Source organism: Molothrus ater, chromosome 5 (assembly GCF_012460135.2).
Source record: "Molothrus ater isolate BHLD 08-10-18 breed brown headed cowbird chromosome 5, BPBGC_Mater_1.1, whole genome shotgun sequence".
Lineage (NCBI taxonomy): Eukaryota > Metazoa > Chordata > Aves > Passeriformes > Icteridae > Molothrus > Molothrus ater.
Window position 1 is genome coordinate 51,708,084 of NC_050482.2, and position 21,784 is coordinate 51,729,867.

At 50.7% G+C, this 21,784-nt stretch overlaps 1 protein-coding gene across 1 annotated transcript; it reads right to left on the minus strand.

The window, feature by feature from the left end:
- Positions 1–240: 240 nt before the first annotated feature.
- On the minus strand, positions 241–21,636 carry TOM1 (target of myb1 membrane trafficking protein). The gene is made up of 15 exons (XM_036401312.2): positions 21,548–21,636; positions 13,615–13,699; positions 11,781–11,859; positions 11,466–11,615; positions 11,220–11,354; positions 10,826–10,972; positions 9,781–9,897; positions 9,192–9,325; positions 8,521–8,554; positions 7,877–7,985; positions 6,755–6,875; positions 4,347–4,422; positions 2,129–2,188; positions 1,752–1,788; positions 241–1,646 (listed from the first exon to the last, which is right to left on the minus strand). The coding sequence occupies exons 1-15, from the start codon at positions 21,597–21,599 to the stop codon at positions 1,498–1,500; spliced, it is 1,485 nt and encodes a 494-aa protein (XP_036257205.1). The 5' UTR covers positions 21,600–21,636; the 3' UTR covers positions 241–1,497.
- Positions 21,637–21,784: the final 148 nt, after the last annotated feature.

The window sequence follows — 21,784 nt, forward strand, 5'->3', positions numbered from 1 at the left end:
AGGAGAGGAGGTAGCTCACCCTCTTGCTATTTTGAGATGGCCTGTAATCACCTCCCCACAAGACTGTAGTAAAAAGCAGGGAGCACCCTCAGCCCCCATGCTGTTCTCCTCTCAGCACCAGTGCCCTTGCCTTTTCATGGAAAGCAAATGTGGCTGCATGGTTTCATCCCTCTTCTCCCCACAGCATCCTCCCCTCCCCACCCCAGCACTGACAGTACACACCATGCCTTCAAGGGAGGCTCAAGTCTTTGCTCCTTTAATGTGCAGTAAAAAAAGACAACTCTCCCACACTCAACAAGAAATCCCATGAGCAGGAGCCCTGAGCTTGGCACCCTCCTCCCTGCCTTTCATTTACAAGTGGGCAGCAAGTGCAGTTTGCTCTGAAGGGTTTTTCTCCCCATGTGCAGATGAACTTCTGGCTGCTGCAGGGCTGTTCTACTGACATGAGATGACTGATGTATCACTTCCCCTCTGTGCTCACTAGCTGAACAAGCTTCTGCAGCAACAGCATGTTCCCACTGGTGTAACAATGCTGATGGAAGGGCCTCCTGCTTTAGGGGGACGCAGCTCTGTGACCCTGGCACACACAGCCATCCCAAGGGAGTCTGTAGCATTGGCCTGGCTCAGAGGGACTCCCCACACCACAGCACAATGTGGTGGAAGGCATCAGTGGAAGGGAGAGAGGGAGGTAGGATTGCACTGGGATAAAAGTAGGATAATGGAGAATTAAATTAACTGCAAATAGTTTGCTGAAGGCACATCCTGCCCTATGGGAGAGAGCCCCTTCAGCCTGGGGTACCGCTTGCAGTCCTGTGAGCTGCCAAGGGCTTGGACGACTGGCTGCCGTGCAATGGAAACATCTGGGCTGTGGGCAGGATTCTGAATAAACTGATGGGGAAAGGGAGGCGAGGAAGAGAAGGGGTTGTGAGTGGGAAGGTGTTGCATACCACAAGCACTTGTGCAAGAGAGGTTAGAGCAACAGGGTCCCTCTACCATTATTAGTGTTCCTCCTCGGCCACCAGTAATGCTTCACATCCCCTTGCTTTCCAGTCTAACACTGGCAGGCAGGGGGGCTGGAGATACATTCTAGGGGAGGGGTGAGGAAAGAGGCAGGCAGGAATGATTTCAGCAGCAGACTGCAGCCTCTCCTGTTTCTTGGGCAAGATCTCTAACCTACCTCACTGGAGAGTAGGATGGGGGAGCTTCTTCCAGAGCTTCTTCTGCTTTGCCCACTCTGTACCATAAAAAGAAAAGCCCACAACTACCACATTCTCTAGCAGCTTTGAAACCCCCTTTACAAGTCTACTGTATGATATCCCTAAACACAACAAAGATTATCTGAAGTCTGAAAGTAGCTTAAAAATAAAAACAACTCAAAGGTAAAACAGGAAGAGAATGGAGGAAGGGGACAGAGTCCTTCCTCTGCTGGCCCCTGGTTGGAGGCAAGCAAAACAGCACACACAGCCTCTTGCTCCACAGCACACCAGTCCATAGCATTCACAAGGCAAACATAGCATCATCTTCCTTTGCTTGCTTCCGATGTTGGCTGGCAGCAGGAGGGGAGAGGGACGTCCCTGCTGAGGAGCTGGACAAAGTGGGGAGGCGGTCTGCAACTTTTGCTCGCTCTTCCAGAAATTTGTCAAACTCTGAGGGCAAGAGAAGAGCAGAGCATTAGCAAAGAGGGAGGTCTGTGGAAGAGCCAAGGCGCTGCTAGGAACAGTTAAAGACAAGGGCTGGCTGGCACATCTCACCTTCACTGGTAACACCTTTTGGATCCTCTGATTCTCCCTAGCAGAGAAGGAGAAGGGCATGGTTAGAAAGAGGGTAGGTAAAGGCATCTCATAGGTGTGATTCTTTGCACACAGAGAGACAGGACAGTGTTTCCCCCACTTCCACAGTACAGACATGTTGGAGGGGCCCTCAGTTCATTAGCTATGGCTCCCAGAAGGCTGATGATGCTGTTGTGGTATCCCAAAGCCCGTGTCCCTGGCTTTTCTTTCCCTGGTCCCTCCCAGCAGTCTGTGCCACACATTCAGCGATGACAGTGCTGTTATACACTGCGTGAAGTCCAGCCCCACAGGAAACTCCAGCAGGACTGCTGGCTCCAAGAAGGCAGCCCCTCACTTACCACATCAGTGGAGAGCCACTTTTCTATGTCTTCCATGAAATTGGCTTGAGGAACTGGTACCTGGGACAGAAAGAAAAAGGGCAGTGAGGCCAAGAAAATAGAGGATGTTCCAGTAAATCCACTGGAATGGATTTGCAATGCAAAAAGAAAGCCCAACTCAGAAGCTCAGCCTCTCACTCCATTGTTCAGTCAGCTCAGGCCCATCCAAATCCAGCTGGTGCCACTACAAAGCTCTCCCCAGATATCTGTGCCATTGCTTACCTGCTTCCTCTGTCCCATCCATGCCCAGACACGCAGTTTCTAGGATACATGCCATTAAAAGCATCTGTGGTTTGGTGGTTGGCTTTGGGATTTTAGGACTGGACCAGACTTTGCTTTTTGGTGAGGACCCACTAGGTGGAAGTTGTCTGCTTGTGTAGGCAGCCAGAGAACAAGAGACATGCATTTCTCTACACCTTCTCCCTCTACAAACCAGTGACAGTCTGATGTCAAAGTCTGCAATGCTGAAGATATTGGAGGTGCCAGGTCTGACAGCACACAAAGGGGGAAAGACACCTTCCAAGAACTGATTCCCTGGTATGATCATGGAGCACAGCAGGATTTGATATCACACCAAACTACTAAAACGGACCCATCAAACAGGAAGTCATCTACAATTAAATTTTACTTCCAGTAGGGATGAGGCTAGCTCAGAAGAATTCATAGCCCTGGTCAATTTAAACAGCAAAGAGACATATTCCTAGTGGACAGAGGTAACCTTGAAAGAAACAAAGTCTGATTCAAAACCCCAGATCCTTTTCTCCAGTCATGAGCTCCTGAACAAAGCTGAGCAAGAAGCAGTCCTTGCTAGAGGCTCCCCAAGCAGAAGAATGAGAGAGTATTTGTGGGAATTTATTTATTAGTTTTCTAATATATATAGCTCCCTTGCCCTCAGGAAACACCAAGACCAAGAAAAAGAGCAACACCTTTGTACCAAAGACAGATTTCCTCAAACCAGGGAGCAAGCACAGATAGTTATCACAGCTGGCAGATGGACAAATGGGAATGGAAGAGGATGTGTGAGATTAGGGAAGTTTCAAAGCAAACTGGCTGCCCAGAGAGGATCTCTTTGGGGTAGAAGTGCATTCAAGCCAACTGTACAGCATGTGGGGAAACTTCCTAGAGCAGACATCAGCTTGGGCTGTGCCCATTATAGGAAGACAGGCTAACAAGCGTCAGACCCAGGAGTGTCAAAGCCTCTGTGTGCCTGAGGGAATGTAATTGCAGGAATTCCTGCTGCCAAAAGACCAAATTCAAATGCCTGAAAGCTCAATCATTAGTTACAGGAGGAGGCCTTCAACAGGGTTAAAGTCAGAATGTGTTTTCCTTCAAACAAGGCACCTTGTGTTAAGAAGGAGAGGCTGCAAGGAGAATGAATGGCAGCAGCCACCCTGATGATGCCACCAGCTATTGCCTCTGCCTCAGACACCCACCCCAAAACAGGCCATCCTCTAGCTCAGAGTGGCACATGCTCTCTTGGCCTCAGAGCTCCTAGGATTTTTCCTACACATATGTTTACTTGAGGAAGGACTGGCACACTGCCTGCTTCCTTCCCAGCCTAGTCTCCACTACTGGCCCAGCCCAGGGTTGCTCCATTTCAGTTAGCAGTATCTGCTGATGTCTGCTGTACATCCTCATGTGCTGTGCCAGTGATGCTTCTGTTTCAGCAGCCCCAGCCTCCTCCCTCCCTGCTGGCCCTCCACCACCTCAGATCTCACCATTCCTTGACGCATCATCCACTTTGTCAGCTGGGCTCCATCACTAGAGGCACCAGACTCCCCCTGGATGACAGAGAGTCTGCATTGCAGTGTGAGGGAGAGGGGAGGCAGTGGGGTTAAGGTGGGGGAAAGAATATACTGATACTGGTGGCCTACTTCTCTGATTGTGGAGAGAAGGTGACTGGACATGGAAATCTACTGAAGAGGAATAAAACATATGTTTCCAGGTGGAAGTTTCCCTGGGGAGGGACATCCTTCAACTGTCTGAGGCAACCCCAGACTTTTCACAGTTCCTCACCTCAGGGCTTTAAAGAATGCAGCCCAGCTAGGAAATGCAGGTTGGCGGAGACTGGGAGTTATCATCACTTTACTTTTTCCCAACAGACAGCACCCTTACTTCCTTTGTGAGCCAGGAGGTTACTACCATTCCTGGTGATGCAGTAAAAGCTGTGGCCACTTACCGCTCCCGTGTTCTGCTGCCGGGCATCCAGGGCACCAGCAAGGCCTTTGGTGGCTTGGGGGTCTTCATACTTTACCCTGGAATCAGAGAGGGAGACAACAGGCTGATGAGATGCCTGAGAGTGAAGAGCAGGAACTCCTAAATGACTGCACAACTTTTCATGCCTTGTCATTCTGCTACCAAGAGCTTCTAGAAAAGTATGCAAAGCCCTTGTTATAGGTGTAGCCCACCACAAAACAGACCAATCTACTCACTGGAACATTGTGGGATACAACAGGACAGCCCTGGCACAGTGACAGAAGGATGACAAGGACTTACATGAAAACCAAGACACAGACTTACAGAGCTAGGTGCATTAACCACAACCTTCACCTTCTTTGGGGTGGACTATAAAGAGAAAAAACTAACACAGACTGAACAGAATATTACAGATATTTCAGAAAGGACTTGAGCGACAGGCCCTCACCTACATACTCATCTATCTTCACACACACAAACAGCTCAAAACCAGCTCTTTAACTAATACCACGTGAGAAGTGATGGTGGCAGAGGTTCACTGGCTATGCTGGCCATAGGTGAGACTGGATGATCAGAAGAGCTTAGTGTTGCTTCCAAGTCTCCAAATGCACCATTACAGCAACCTCTTTTCACACACAGACATGTCTCACCCATAATTTCCCTCATCCCAATCCTGTGTCCCCTCTAGGCTGTTACTGCACATGACAATGCCACACATCACCGTTTGATCCATGCCGAGTGGGGAAAACTCTCCATGCTAGGAAAATGAAGCCTTTCACAGAAACTCTCCACAAGTTTCCTCTCCAGCTGCTCCCAGGCCCAATCCCACAGATCCAGCAGACCATCAAGTGGAGCTGTTTTTGTTGGGGGCCAGGGGCTTGGGCCACCGCCGCTCAAACTTCTCAAAGAAGTGCTCATCAGTGAAGGGGCCGCTGTGGACAATGGCATCCAGGATGAAGTACAGCGCTGCTATCATGCCACTGATGAGGAAGAATGGCAGGAAAGGCTTGAAGTGCCTTAAGCACTCCCTCACTGAGACACACATGAAGCATGGGGTGTCAAGAACAAACCCCAGAGGCTCTGCCAGCACGTCCTGTTCGGGAGCTGTAGAGCAATAGGTCTGTTCAAGTGGAGGGAGACACTGAGAGCAGAGGCTCTCAGTGAAATGTGAAGCCTGAGCCACTAGAGGTTACCTGGCAGGAGTACAAGTGCAGGCAGGAATAAATAGAAGATGTCTTGTTACTTGTGCAGAGATCATAAGCCTCGGCCTGTTAAGGACTGTGCTACAGCAGAGAGGATACAATTCCACTTCTGTCCAGAACTCCAGCACTGAACACATACCAGTGGCTCTGGTTTCAGCCCCAGACTGGGTGCTGTTGATACAACTGTTTTTGTGCTGGACTGCCTCTGTCCTCAGGCAGCACAACCCACAGTAAAAGCAGTGGGGAAACCCAGGGACAAAACACATGAAGTCATGTGTAGGCCATGGGTTTCCCCATCACATTTACCAGAAGCAGTCTGAGGCAGAGGAATGGAAGGAGACATCATTAGGAGACCTTAACTTGACACGTTTAAGAGACCTTAACTTGCTAATGGCCAGCTGCAGAACAAGGCACTCCAGTGGCTGCAGGAGTGCAGGAGCACAGGCCTTGGAGGGCTGGAGGCAGTGATGGGCCCGTGGGCTCTACTGCTTGGTACTCTATGGAGAGCAGTGAATGGCTCTGCCAGGCAAAGCAGCGTGAGATCAGCCACAGTCTATAAACCCAGGGGATCTGGTCAGCACAGCTCTTGCCAGCTCCTCCAGAACAAGGATTCAGGAATCCACTCTGCAGTGGAGAAGGTCTCTTTAGTTCAGCCAGCACTATGGAGACCCAGCTCTTAGTGCTTTACAAATGCACCATGGAAGAAGAAACATCGGTCCCACTTGCCAACAGGGAAGCTGAAGCACAGAACAGTGCCCTCTTGCAAGCCACAACTGACTGCACTCTTCCTGCACTCCAGCTCAATACTCTGTTAGGCTGAATCAGTACTCAGCAATTCCCAAATTCAACATCACCCCAGTCAGGACAGATGACTTCAGAGGCAAACAAGAAAACTGAGCTAGTCCCACTTCGCACCTTCATTCCCAGACACTGAATCTCCCAGAACATGTGGGAGACCAATTCCTTCTCCCCATGCCCAGAGGACACCATGAAGGGGAGATGATGGAAGCAGGAAAAAGGACTGGGAGCACAGAGGTCATGCTACAAACACTGTGTGTGTGAAGAGTGCATTTCTGTTTCATCCTGCTGTCTTCCAGGAACTGCTGCTGGTCGGGGTGTAGCCCCATTTTCCCTGAGCCCTTGTCCTTTGCAAGAAGGCAGAAAGGACAGAGCAAGCTGTTCCACTCACCCTTTGCGCTGCTCAGCCAGCGAGCTGCCACGGGTCAGGGCAAACATGTCAAAGTCTTCCTCCAGCTTGCCAGAAGTGTCGAGGGAGTGCAGCCCTGCACTCACACTGCTTGAGCCCAGGTCTGTGGGAGAGAGAGCAGGGTGAGCAGGCAGCACAGAACAGTAAAGGGAGGACTGTGGGCTTGGAGAGTGCTGGATGGAAAACTGTCATCAGAACAGGCTAAACTACTCTAGGCCCACTCCTCCATCCTGCTCCTCAGCTGCAGCACAGTCTATGCATGTGTGCAGTTGTGGGGAAAGTAACAGAAGGCATTTCTTTGCCCACTCAGTCGATATTTTTGGCTCAGTTTCAGACAGAAGCAGCAGCATGAATTTACTGATGCTGGAGGCTAGATGTTCCTGACCATCTTAGAAAACTCTGGAGGGAATTGCTCCATAACTTCTGGAAGAAAATAACCTGTGCTTCTGGGCAAGCACCTCTGAGACAGATGAGTGGATTTTCGTGACTCAGACATCATCCAAAAAACACTTGACTTGAAAAATATCTCAGCTGGCTTGTCTGTAAAAACAGTCTGGTGCCAATTTTCTGCAACTGCATCTAGGCAGTGCTACGTAGGCTGTTGGTATGTCTTGAAGAACTCCCAGGACCCCTCAGGTTTTTTGAGTAAACGACCTGTCAAATCCTGGGTCCTGGGCCCAATATGCTCATGGCTGCCTTTGCAGCATAGCTTCAACTGCTCTACTTCTTTCAGACCTCAGTGGTGAACCTGACACCACACAGCAAGAGAGGCAAGTAAGCAATGCTGCCAGGCATTGCAGAAGGAGCAACTTTATCCCCAGTCTTGCCAAAGGCCAGGTCCTTAGCCACAGACTAATGCTGAGATCCTTCTTAAGTCATGGCCACCTCCTGCACTATGTGAGGTGAGGATGCCAAGACATATGCTTGAGTGCCTTGGGGCATATACAAGTTTCTTCATGAATTTGTTAGCTGAAAACACATGGCATTTCTCTAGGTTACACTAGGAATCTGACTTATTAATTTTGGGAGATGCTTCAAGGGCAGGAAAGGATTTTCAAAGCAGCACAGGAGAACGACTGAGGGGAAAACCACATAGCAACACACTCATTCCAGCCAGCTGAGAGGAAAGGTTGCTGGTGACTTCAGGCTGTTTCGGTGCTGAAGGAGTATTGGGTCCCAGGTCAATCAAGCTGTTCTCTGCCTCATTTGGTGCCTTTGGAAGAAGAAAAAAGAAGATGGTAGAGAGTTTCTGAAGCTTGGATACCCTGACCCTACAATCCTAGCTCATTGATACTGGAGAGGAAAGCCCTTCTGCACCCATTGAAAGATATCAGCTGTGAAGAGGGAGAAGAGGGACAGTGATCAGAGAACTGGCTAGGAATAGTGTCCCAGGGCAGCATATGCCTGGGTAGCCAGCCTCCTAGCTCTGCTGGATTTCAGTAAGTAGGGTGAATGCTGGTTCAGAGGACAGGGTAGTGCTCAGAGTAGGCTCATATGGGAATTGGAATCTCATTATTGAATAACTATAACTGCTGCTGCTTTGCTCTTGCTCTTTGGGCAGGGAAGATGAGGTTTGCAGTGGAAATGGAGTGTTCCATGTACCAGGTGCTCTGGTGCAGCTTGGTTGGGAAAGCAAAGCCCACCATTTCTAAATGGGGCAGACTGAACCTCCCTGCAAGTCAGCAGGGCATTGCTAGACCTGCAGGATGCAAACCAAGCTGCAGAGAGGGGCAGTTGCTCTGAGTTACCTTAACAGGCTGTCCTGTCCGAAGTCGCTCGAACCTGCAGGAAAGGTGACAGCATGCATTTCAGTAGTGTGGGCTCATTCACCCACAGCCCAAGAGATTTTTTGTAAGACTTGACACAGTCTGCCCTTTCCTACCCACTAGGAAAGGGGAACTATGGCTCAGTGCCCAATTTCCCCTCAAGATACCACAGTAAGACCCATAGAATTGATGTCTCCTGAGAGGTGGTGTGAGAAAGCTTCTTAGCACCTTCCACAGTTACTTGTAACTAACAGCTCTCCTTTACAGTTCATCTGGGGATGAACTAGCAAAGATGTGTTTGTTGAAATGGAAGAAAAAAAAAGCAGTGCTGATCCCATCTGGGCAATTCCTTTCTGTCTTCATCTCTCTCAGAGCTAGAAAACCAGCTCTTTCCACGCAGTTGCCTCCTTCTTTTGGGTTATGCCACAGGGACATCTTTATACCCCATCAGGAACTTACACAGCAGCTTTGAAGGGGCAGGACTCAGTCAGCAAAAATTGAGAACATTTGGCTTTGTTCTCAAAGATGGATGATACAGACTGATACGTCTCGAGTATTATACTCTTGAGCAGATCAAAAGGGTGGGATAGGCAGCCTTCAAGGGCAGTAAAGTCTTGTGGGAGAGCAGGGAAGAGAGGGGAGGAGAGAGGTACCTTTCATGGCGCAGAAACACATTATTGAGGTTGTCATTGATGAGGAGCAGCTCCTCAGTGAGTTGCTCATGGAGGACACGGGGAATCAGCTCCAGGACTCGCTGCTGCATGGCTCTGCATGTCCGATTCAGCTCCTGTTCAAAGCAGGGCAAGTCACCACCCACAAAGGTCACAGTACGGCTGAGCACTCACAAATTTGGAATTCTGACTGGAACACAGATTCCAGAGGCTACTGGAATCTATCAGGAACTGCTGATGGGCAACAAATATTTGGTGTGAGAGGTAAATTGAGTCTAAGCTTTACATGGAATAATTGTATGCTTTTTGTATTACACATCACCCAGAAAGAAAGGCCCTTGTGGACTACAAACTCCCTTGTGAAATAATTCCAGCCTTGGCAATGCAATTTTCATCCACCATTGAAACTCTACTGTCCTTGTGTTTCCCTTATCCTTTCATTCCCTGATAAGCCCCACACTAAACTGTCCAGTTGTTCCCCACACCTGGCATGCATTGGGCCTCAGTCCATCAAGTCACTGCTAAATTGTGCTGCATGTGCCAGCCCTCCACCCTGCCCAGTGTTCCTTACTTGCAGCAGCTCCAGGTCAGAAGGCTCGGCCTGGGATGGCACCAGCTCTGTTAACATCTCCGACATCACCTTTGTGTTCCCATTCACCACTTCCAGCTCACTGCGCAGCTTCCCGATCTGCAAAAACGAAGTGGCGTGACAGCTCTGCCAGGGGAGGCTGGGGACATGGCTGAGGTAGCTCTGAAGGCAGGGAATGGTGTGTGTGCATACCTGTTCACAGCCACTGGGGAGTTCATTTGTCACCACTCATTTTAGCTCTCAGGAGCTCCCAGCAGGCAACCCCTCCATGACTTAACATCAAATTCATTTGCTGGTAGCAGATGCCAGGCCCTCACCTGGGATCTTGGCCGCCAGTCTAGCCTTGATTTTTAATAGCCAGCACATGCTGCTGGTATGATTCAAATCTCTCCTCAGCTAACAGCTCCCATGTGGTAGCCATTTAAATGGTTTAATTTCCAAAGTGGTGTAAGACAGGGGAAAACAATTAATTCCTATTCAACAGGAGAGCCTCAGCTAAGTGTGCAGTTGAAGCTTTAGTCCTCTGGTTTACAAGCTGCTGCTGAACCTCTTTAGAACAGTTTCTACCCTCTGTTCTGCAAGGGAATGCAAAATACTGATAGCTAGGGGTTTGGTGCTGAACATGGTGTCGTATGAAGTCAGGGTGAGGAAGAAGAAAAGAGGATGGGGAAACAAGTGAGGAAGCCCAAGCCTTTGGAAACCACATAGCCAGATAGGGTTGATTCATATAAAGTAAGCAGTGAGGCAAGATAAACAAAGATGATAAGGAGGCATCATGTCTCAGCACCCCACTTCCCTCTACCTGCAAGCAGCCCTGTCTTAGGGAAATGTTGGTTGCAGTATCCCAGTTCATCACTGTGACCACAATGGAGCTCTGGGGAGCTCTCAAAAGACTGTACTTTAGAGGAACAGCTCTGTGAAGACAGAGGCTGGGGCAGGACCAGTACTACAGTCCCAGAACAGCATCTGTGAAATAGCTTCAAACACAGGAAGAGTCAGCAATATTCTGGGACTTGTGCCAACTCACCTGCTCTGGTGTGGGTGTGATAGGCGCGTCGCTGGATGTGCCTCTCCCGGGGGGCAGGGTGACAGGGTGGAGGATGGACTCCATCTGCTGAGGGGAGTTGACTGCAGGTGAGGTCTGTCCAGATTGAGAGTTGGAGCTATACACAGTCTACAAAGGTGGGGAAAGTGACAGAGAGAAGGAAATGTTAGACACACACACTTGGCAGGACAGTGCAACTAGAGGAGAAATATTGATGGCAGCTCCCCAGCTGGTCCCAACAGCTCTTGGCTGTCCTGGAGCTTCTCACATTTCACACCCAAAAATCCTCTAAATTCAAGACAGAGTTCCTGAAATCCCCTCATTGCTCCAGAATGGCAGCTGCCCAACATTCTTCTCTTCAGCAGTGCTCCCATACCCTCTGTGGTGTGTGAATAGGTGACAGCATGTCCAGATCAGTCATAGGGAACTCCAAACCCTTCCGTCTCAGGTCTTCATAGACAGCAACGACACCAGTCAAGTCTGGAGAGCTGCGGAAGGCATCTGCCCAGGACTGGGGAGAAAGAGACAGTACAGCCCATCAGCACGTACAACAGCCTTCTGTACAAACACCTAAAGACACATACTGTCTGCATGGTGCAGATGCTCACACTTCTTGGCTCACCTGGATGAGGGTCAGCACCTTGTCATGCACTATGGCAGGTGGATTGTTCTTTGGCAGGATTGTTCTCACTAGGACACCTTCTACAAAGTCCTGGCTGGACACAAGGACGTGGAAACGATGGCCGCAGTTCTTGACGCAGGTCTCCAGGACCTTCGAAGGCAATAAAGCATTAGCTGTAGCCTTCTCTGTCCTCATGTGTTAGCCTTATTGGCTTTAGGTACATGAGTCTGTTCAGCATGTGTGCTAAAACCTGTGTTCAGCACTCAGCTTTACAGCAGGGTATCACAGAGAAGAGAAAGAGCCCTGACTGCTCACCGTCAAAGCCAGCATAACTTCATGGAAGTTCTTATTCCCTACAATTCTCTTCTTAATGGCTCGGAATGCATCTTTGGGCCTGAAGGAGAAAAATGAGATGAAGAAAGATCATCAAAAGGTTGAGGCAAAGCAGAACAGCCACAGATTCTGGATGCCTCATACTCAGCAGGTGTCCCTCTTCACCATGTTTTCAGCATGGCTTGAAGCAGTGATTGGTAAAGCAGCTTTTGCTTGTGGTTCTGCAAGAGGAGTGAGTTTGGCTGATCATAGAATCATTTAGGTTGGAAAAGACCTTTTAGGGTCATCGAGTCCAACCATAGACCTAACACTGCAAAGTCCACCATTAAGCCATGTCCCTGAGTGCTATTACTGAAATTAGAGGCCTCTGTGCTGATGTCTGCAACGGGTCAAGGTGTTCAGGACACAAGAGAGAACAGACTAAAACCAATGCTAGAAACACACTCCTGGGGGGTAGAGCAAAATCCCATGGCAGAGAGACTGAAGAGGAGGAGATCACAGAAAAGCTTGGCATGGGTTACAAACAGGAAGGAGAGACGAATCTGCAGCAATTCCTGTGTTACTCAAAGAGGAGCTATTTAACATTTCCCCAGAGAGAAGGATGCTCAAAAGCTGCAGGAGAGACACACTGGCAAAATCTTGCTTGTATGGGGCAGGTGGGTAAGAGAGCAACAGTATAGCAGGCCCTCATTAACCATCCTCAGAGGGGAGAAACACCATGGTCTCAGTCCACTGTGGTCTTAAGAGGGCACAAATGAACCAGATTCAGAGCACAGGAAGAGAAGCTGAGCTGGAAGAGCAGCAGTGCTGGAGGAGAAAAGTGGGGTGAAGACACTGACTCAGTGAGGAGGGCAGAAGTGTATTGGCCTGTGGGGCAGCCTGGTGTCAGTGGATGGGCCTTAGCAGGACAATGGGAGAGCCTGTCCAGCTGTGTTATCAGGTGCCCAGACCTGAAAGCAGCCACAGCTCAGGCCTGAGAACTGTGGACAGAGACAGATGTATTTGCACCGTGGGGATAGTGGAAAAGGAGTGGTGACAGATCTGTAAGTAGAGGTGTTTGACTTTGTTTCCATACATGTGAAGCTGAAAACTGGGCTTGCTAATCCTCTGTCAACATCACTGTGGGGTAGGACAGCAGGAGTAAAACCTACATGTTTTATTCCATGTAGCACCTTCTTTTTTACATGCTGCTCCTGACATCTCCACTGTGAGAAGGAGCATTCTCCCTTGAATTCAGTGGCAAATCCCCAGCTCCTGAGTTAACAAGTCTGGCAGATGGATGAACATCTCCCTGTAGGGAGAGGGAGAAAAGAGCTCCCCCACCTACTTCGTGTGTTTTTGAGTGACTGTACATGAAAATACCTGAGAAGAAGCCCAAGAAAGACTGGCACAGTAAAAGGACTGAATAGCAGCCTGAGATTTCCCCCTCTTCTCTCAGTCACCAGCCTTTAGATTTTTACATTCCCAGAGGAGAGAAAGAGAAGGGTATGAAGGGGGAATAAATCAAAGTGGAAGAAATGCAAATATGCCTTCTGGAGGTGGGAGGCAGCCTGGCTTGAACAGAGGGCTGTCTGGGGACCCTGAAGGCCTGTTTGAATGGCTCTTGGCACACCAAGATTATAGAAAAGCATCTAATAAATGCTCTGACAGCTTTTCTACGTCTCTAGGTCTCCTAGCAGAGTCTTGTCTCAGGGATTGTTGGGAAGCCTAGCTTATTACCTCCAGCAGTGCATGCTACTACTGCAGCCTAGGGATGTGGTGTTATAGGGAATTCAGGGACCTGCCACTGAATATGGGCCCTTGCCAGCTCCCTTACCCTTCTTCAGTCTCGTTAATGATGTCACAGATCTCCATGTTGAGAGCCCAATCCTCACTCCGCAGGGACCCATCGGTAGCTCTCTCTGGAAAACAGAAATCAAGGTGAAGAGTAGCCCTGGCACTCTTAAGCTCCCACAAGACCCCAGACCCCAGCCTGCTTCTCCCTTGCTGCCACTACAAAATATAAGGAGGCAAATTCATGTGCAAATTCTGGGTCACCAAGTGCTCCCCACTAGGTGTCACCATGGCAGAGCACACTGCTGGGATGGTGGGTGCCCAGCTTTGCCCATGCCACCAATGCTACTGACACTACAAACAGACTCTGTGTGACCTCTGGTGCCCTGCACATGAAGGGAAGGGGCTCAGCATAACTTCAGCTCCACAGCTAAGGAAAAGGGGGCTTATTTGCTTTGTTCCTGCAAGGCCAGAAACTGTTGAGTTCAGCCCACTCACCCTGATACAGATCTAATGCCAATAGCTCCAATTCTTGGTTTGTACCACTTAAGGAGACAAAAGAATCAGTCCCCTTTTTTTTGTACACCAGCTCTATAAAAACAAACAAGCAAACATAGAAAACCAAAGCAGGGCTTCTCTTGTTTAATATTTACACCTTTCCCCTGAACTTCTGGCCTCTAGGGAGTGTGGGCAGAAGCAAACTGCAGGCTGAAGTCGAAGCAATATTGTTCCAGCTTTGATTGTGTCCCCTTTAATTAGGAATTCCTCAGTCAGCCTTGATGTTATTTATTCAAGGCAGAGATTTGGGAAATGAGCAGCTATTACTGGGAGCACCAGTGCCTCCACCCTGTAATCATCCATGTCTCAGTCCTAGCTATGCCATTGACTGATGCCTTCAGGAACACCACCAGTAGAGAATGGCCAGTGGGGCCAGAAGGACCCAGGCACTCCCAAGACCACAGGGAAACACAGACACAGCTAATGGCAAGCAGATGACAAGAACCATCCTTTCCAGCTCTCTCATCCTACAAAACTCTTGACTTAGCACTGGGGCAAGAGAATTAAAACTGGCCAGACCTGTTCAGCACTTACCAGGTGCTGTTCAGGAGAGCTCAGTCCCAGCAAGGTACTTACAGAAATGCCTGCATTTTCAAAACTGCTGTCCCTGCAAAATCTGCGGCTCTCCCTCGCTGCTGTGGGTCCTCTACCCCTTTAGAGAGGTCCTTCCTCTGCAGAGCTGCCTTTTTCTGCTTTTGACCCAGCAGCTAATGATCCCTGTCTAGGAATGAAATCAAATGCCCATTCACACAGTACTGAGATAAGGCCGTAACACAGGAAGAAGATTTTTTAACTCCTGCCTGGGTAAGCACATCCATCATGTCCTGTTTAGGGTCAGGCACAGAGCTATTCACAGCACTGTGCAATGCAGCCTCTTACACGTGTCCCTCCCACAGATTGCACACCACAGTGTGAAGCTATCTGCATCTTATCACAATCCAGCCACCACCTTTTCTGTTGGCTACAGAATGCATTGATTACACAGTGATTATGGTGATGACATTGTGGCCACAGCCAGATGGAAGAGGGCAGACAGGGAAGGAGAGTGGCAGACTGTTCTTGATGCTCTTCCACCTTTCCAAAGGTCTGGCTATTACTGGAATAACCTTAAGGCTCCTTGATTCAGGTAAACTTTTGTCACTTTGAGTATTAACTTTACATAGGGATCCTTATCTCTGGCAGATCCAAGCTTCCTCAGTGAGGCACAGGAGGAAGGATTGCACTGGGTGATCAGGTGGAGAATACATCCAGGGCAATAGACATGTCTGGTGCACCAGGGCATGTACCAGCCAATGGGGGAAACTGTGGTAACACATGAGGGAAAATATTTTCCACTGGGGTTCCTTTGGGATCAGGACACAGTACAGAGCTCCAGGTTTCCTCCTGCCCTGGGACAGCAGCCGTGCTGGCAAGCAGGTTGCAGCTAAGGTCAGTCTGATGGGTTTGGATCATGTGGTCACAAAGCCCCCCTCACTTGCACTCTCCTCCAGGATCCCCTGCTCATGACACATCATGGTTTGAACAAGTCAGAAGTTTCCCTGCACTGTTTGCTGCCACTGGCAATGAATCACAGAAATCCACTACACAGGGGTTGCTCTGCTGAAAGTGAAGTCTACATCCACTCTTCTCACTGCACATGGAAGGAAAAACCCACAACTTGGGAACAGGGCTGAGCCTGCTTGGAAGCTCTGAGCTACAGAAAAAACAAAGGACAAAATAAAACCTGCATTTAACCATCAATCCTTGCTGTTCAAATCTCCCCAACCTTCCATCACATTGTACACAAACATGAATTTAATCTGCAAACACCCTTTCCTCACTTCCCAATGTTTGGTGGCACACTGTAACCTGCTCCCCACCACCCTTTCCCTCCAAATGCACCAATCCTGCCAAGGTCAAGCAGCAGGTTTGCTTTTCAGAAAGGAATGTAAATAAACCATGTGTGTTCCTTCACCTGCCTGGCCATTTAGGGGAAAACTGGGCTTCCTCAGAAGTGACACACCCTGCCCCTGTTACCCCACAATGTCGTGGCCATCCTGCTGCCATCACCCCAGTTCATACACTCATCAAGGGAGAGCTGCAGGAAAGCACCAAACCTGCCATAAACACAACACAGGGTCACAAAATGCAAAGCTGGAAGAGCAGTATTAGAGCATATGGAAAACAGGAATGTGACCCTGAGGCAATTCCAAGGACAAAAGGCTTGAATTTACCCAGTACAAATTAAGGCCTGGCCTAGCTGGCATTGGGAAAGCTGGAGCTAATGCCCTTCTAATCCTCCTTGCTCTCTTCCAAGCTGTAAGGGGCTGTCCAAGCCTAGTAAGATATGGAGTTTTCTCCAAAATCCTGAACTTTGCCCTTCTGTAAAGCCTGCAGAAGGGAAGGAAACAAAGTTTAATTAGTCACATGAAGGATCAGGGTGGCTGGCCCCATTTCATGAGCTGTAATTAGCACATGAGCTGTCTGCTCCACACGAAATCTGAGCCTGGGATGGCTGGGGACAGCGACAAGTCCCTAAAAAGAGCAAGCACAGGAGGCAGGGCACTGTCACACACCCAGCACTCTGCCTGGTGGTCATCAGGCAGCATCTACTTGTGTGTGTTACCAGCTGAGCCTGACCTGCAGCAGGGAATTCCCCTGGCAGAGGTTATCGTGAGCCTGCAAATGCCATTCCCCATCCAAGCCCCAAACCATCGTCTGCTGAATGTACAGGAGGCCCTTCATGGGGCTGCTCCAAAGCCACATCGTTTTGGCAGCCAGTCCAGCTCCCCGGGTGTGACAGCATTGGGGTTTGTCTGATTCCAGTCTGCTGCCTCACAAATTGCTCAGATGGACCCAGAACTGTGCAGGACTGTGGTACTGGTTGAACCAGACCATGGGCTCTTTTCCTGCATGGCACTGGATGTGCTCCTGCTGACTGCAGCTAGGTGATAAAAGTTATTTGGAACCAGCAGATAATGAAGAACTCCAAACACTTGGCATAACTGGTGCAAAGGATCTGTACACTGCTTTGTGCTATGAGTACATTTCACAAGTTTGCTTCTTTTCAAGGTTATTATGTCTGCCCTGGTGGCAGGGGAGAGCACACTGTGCAGCTGGGGATCCCACTTAGCTGTCCCTGCAGCAGCACACCGGCCCTGCAGAAGTGTGGGGAAGTACAGGAGCCAGTGACAGAAGGTATTGTGCAGGCTCCTGTCCCCTTTGCTCCTCACCCCAGACCTGAAGCACCCATAACCAGCCAGCTGCTGCTCAGAAATCCTTTGCCTATGATATGCTCTGCCCCTCCTCCAAGTGGGGGGCAAACCATGCTCCCTGCAGTGCTTCTTGCTGGCTCTAAGTTCCTCAGCAAAGCATCAAGCACCTTCTCACCCATTTCAACAGGCGTTTGAGGACACCAGCAGTTCATGGCATGAGACAGCTTAGGCTCAGCAGAAAGGAATGCAAGATATCCCTTCTTCCAACTTCATTCAGTTCACAAACTCACAGGCCCAAATCAGCATCCTGTACAAGCCTCATGCTTTTACTCCCCTTGAGGGAACTTCAGCACCAGCTCTGTCAGGACTTCACCATTTAGCTGTATCCTTCCCCCAAAGCCCGAGAGCACAGCGTGCATTCTAGAGCGACCAGAGATACGGCTCCAAACCTAATTCAAGGATGGTGATGGACACAGACTGCGCTGACACAGTGGTGTGGGGTATGTGTGTCTCTGAACTCCTGCTCCTTTCCTGTGAATCAGCTCAAATTCTCAGGGATCAAGTGACTCTTCAACTGCTGTGTTTGCCCCTTTTACTCCAGACAGAGGAGGCACAGAAGACAAGGCAATGACTTTTTGAGAAGCACAACCTTGCAGGGACCCACAGAGGGGTGCAGCAACACCTGCAAGGTGGGATCCAAAAGGTTGTGGTGATTCTTCTTGTATATTGTTTTGCATCTGCCTCTCTTCCTCACCCAGGAGCCTTACTTACTTGCTCCCTCTTTACAGCCTTGACTTTTCCTGGTCCTCATGCTTAAAATAACCCCTGTCCATAAAAAACATCTGTGTCATCTCTGTGCTACACCGTTACTTCTATCCCTTGCCTGCTGCCCTCACTCACTGAAATAACCTGCCTGTGTCCCTTTTGGTATTGCTATAATTACTAGTTATTTTAGACTTCCAGGGTGAGGAGAGAGCTCACGTGGTGGTTTCTTCTCCATTCTCTCACTTAGAGACAATTCACCTCCGTGGAATTAGATTTTCCATTTTGAAAATGGAAAAAAGCTTCTCTTAGCTCCTAGATGGAGGCATAGTGGATTTCCCTTTCCAGAGGGGAGTCTGAACTATGATGCTTTATCACTCTTTGGAAATTTTCCCACTGGTGTTTAAAAAAACCCACCACACAACAGAAGCAAATACAAAAAATCCCAAACAACTGAGTCTGTATTCCTCCTGGGAAGAGACATCACAGTGCAAAAACAGGAGAGGCAACTTTTGTGACTAAATCTCAGAACTGTGAGTAAGAAACTAGAAAACCTACTCCTCTGCAACTGACTCATTCTCTGACAGATCACTGAGATTATCTGAGCATTGCTTTCCTAGTCAGCAAAATAAATGGGTCTTACTAGATTAACATTAATGAAGGAATTTGAGAACGTTGCTGCAGTGGCCACAGAGGACTTTTTTTTTTCCTTAGCCTTCATCTAAAGCTATTTTAGACTTTATAAGCTATATCAAGCATACGTGACTTTGCCCAAATAATTTACAAGGACGGAGCATTATCTTTCTGCAGACAGCCCAGGGCAGCAGCACTGTGCAGGTTTGGTGATCAGGCTCAGGGGTTGGACATGCAGCTGACACAGACCTACCAAACGAGTTTGGGGAAGTCATGTTTGCGTCCCAAATTAAGCAGGGTAGATAGCATTTATCCACATCCCCAGAATGTTGATAGGCAATGTTCATATTCATATTTTCAATCACCACCCCTTTCAAGTCCTCCAGAGAGTTCCTTTCTCATGTGCTGTAATTCCTCCACTTCTTTGGACTTCCATAGCCCCAGTAAACCCCCAGCCAGTAAGAACTCCCTAGAATCACACCTCTGCTTCTCACCTCCTCTCGGAAACTTTTGAAATATCTTTTCTTTTTTCCTCTTCTTTGCTGTTGGTTTGTTGCTTGGGAATCCCTTATTTAATTGAAACAAAGCCTAGAGGTATAACCCACTTACAATCTGGTTACTAAACTGACCAGAAGATCTGCGAGGCAACTTTCAGATTGCCTCTACCCAAACACAAGGACATATCTGATACACTCACTGAGGGAACAAAGAGCATTCATTCAGGAAAGGGCAGGAGACGGCTTCTCCTAGAACATGTGATTAAACATGTGATGTTCTGGGGGTATATTGAAGATCATCTGGAGGATTTTGATAACACAAAGTCTTCCCTGATGATCCTTCCACCACCTGGCTGTAATGGATCTCACCTATCTGTCCCAACACCAGAGTGGCACATCACAATGCCCTGGACACACTTTGGGAAAGTTTTAGGGTAGCCTCTAAAATCATTATAATAAAAGCATTAATTAAAGCAGCTGCTTGCTCTGTTCCCACCCCAGGCACAGCCTCCTATTCACCCATACAAGGACACCAAAAAGACTGAATGTGGGACCGGATGTTCACAGCAAACAACAAAGGTCTGACAAGCAGTGAACAGCAAGAATGAGCAAGTGCATGAACTCACAAGTGGAGAGTTTAAATAGGCATCAGCCTTCAAGCACAACTTCAAGGCTCTTAGGCAATACAACACAGGAACAGAGAGTCTTCATTCTAAGCATTTTAAGAACTGCATCCCTGCTCTGACACCAGTGCGGCTGTTGACGGTCTTCTTCTCTCTAACTGTGGCATCTCTGCTCCACTTTCTCAGGCCACATCCTTCTCCCATGTTCCCCATCTGCCCTGAGCACAGGCACTGCAGGACACCCAACATGTGCCCATGGGTCTGCCAGGGCAAAGGGTGGGTGCTGTGTTCATTGCGGGAGCTGGTGCTCCATGCTGTGAGCCACAGCCAGATGGAAGAGCTCGTGCTGCAGGAGCCAGGGCATGGCCCTGCCAGGCTCCGCTTGTCCCACAGCTCAGTGCGGGGAGGCTCAGGGCAGGCAAACACCCCCAGCTGCCCAGCGCTTGAGTCCTTCGGGTAGGGGACACTGGTCCCACTGGGCAAGCCCAGCCTGAGGCTGCTGTCCCCACAAGTGTGCTGTCCCCACAGCCCTGGCTGACCCCATCCCACAGCCCCGCTGTGCCCACAGCCCTCACTGACCCCGTCCTACAGCCCTGCTGTCCCTGCAGCCCCACTGTACCCGCAGCCCCACTGTACCCGCAGCCCCGCTGCCCCCACAGCCCTGCTGTCCCCACAGCCCCGCTGTCCCCACAGCCCTCACTGACCTCGTCCCACAGCCCTGCTGTCCCCGCAGCCCTGCTGTCCCCACAGCCCGGCTGTCCCGGCAGCCCCGCTGTCCCCGCAGCCTTCACTGACCCCGTCCCACAGCCCCGCTGTCCCCACAGCCTTCACTGACCCCGTCCCACAGCCCCGCTGTCCCCACAGCCTTCACTGACCCTGTTCCACAGCCCCGCTTCCCCCACAGCCTTCACTGACCCTGTTCCACAGCCCCGCTTCCCCCACAGCCTTCACTGACCCTGTTCCACAGCCCTGCTGCCCCCACAGCCTTCACTGACCCCGTTCCACAGCCCCGCTGTCCCCACAGCCCTGCTGTCCCCACAGCCTTCACTGACCCCGTTCCACAGCCCCGCTGTCCCCACAGCCCCGCTGTCCCCACAGCCTTCACTGACCCTGTTCCACAGCCCTGCTGCCCCCACAGCCTTCACTGACCCCGTTCCACAGCCCCGCTGTCCCCACAGCCCCGCTGTCCCCCACAGCCTTCACTGACCCCGTCCCACAGCCCCGGGCTCTCGAGGCCGCCCCTCGTGCCACCGCGGCTCACGCGCCCCGTTCCCGCCCGGCCGCGATAGGCTGCCCTGGCTGGAGCCCAGCCAATCAGCAGCTGCCCGAAGCCCCCGAAGAGGCGCGGGCGGGAATGGCCCCAAGCCAATCACGGGGCTCGGCGATGCAGGGGGCGTGGCGCGGACCACCGGCCTGCGGCCCCTTTAAATGAGCAAACTTCACCTCGCCACCCCGAGACCCCCTCGCGCACGGATTGGCTGGCGGGGCCCCCGACGGAGCCGCCTCGGGCTGCGCGCTCGCTATTGGTCCGCAACACCCGTCAGTCAGAGCAGAACTCTCTCCTGATTGGCCAGCGCGCTGCTGGTCCCGCCGCGGAGGCGGGGGCCGGCGTTTCCCCGAGGAAGGGTCCGGTGACGCCTCGGGGGCGCGGGGCCGGACGGGCGAGCGGGGGCGCGGGGAGGGTCGGGGGGCGCGGATGCGGCTCTCACCGATGCGCTGCCCCACGGGGGAGCTGAAGGGGTTCCCCAGCAGAAAGTCCATCGCCGCCGCCGCCGCGCCGCGATCAGCTGACGCTGCCGCCGCCGCCGCTCACGTGACCGCGCGCCGGCCGGGGCGGGCCCCGCCGGGCCCCGCTGTGACGCCACCGGCCGCCGCCCGGACCGGCCCCGCCGTGCCACGGGCTGAGGGAGGCGCGGGGCGGCCGCGGCTGCCGGGGTAGGGCCGTG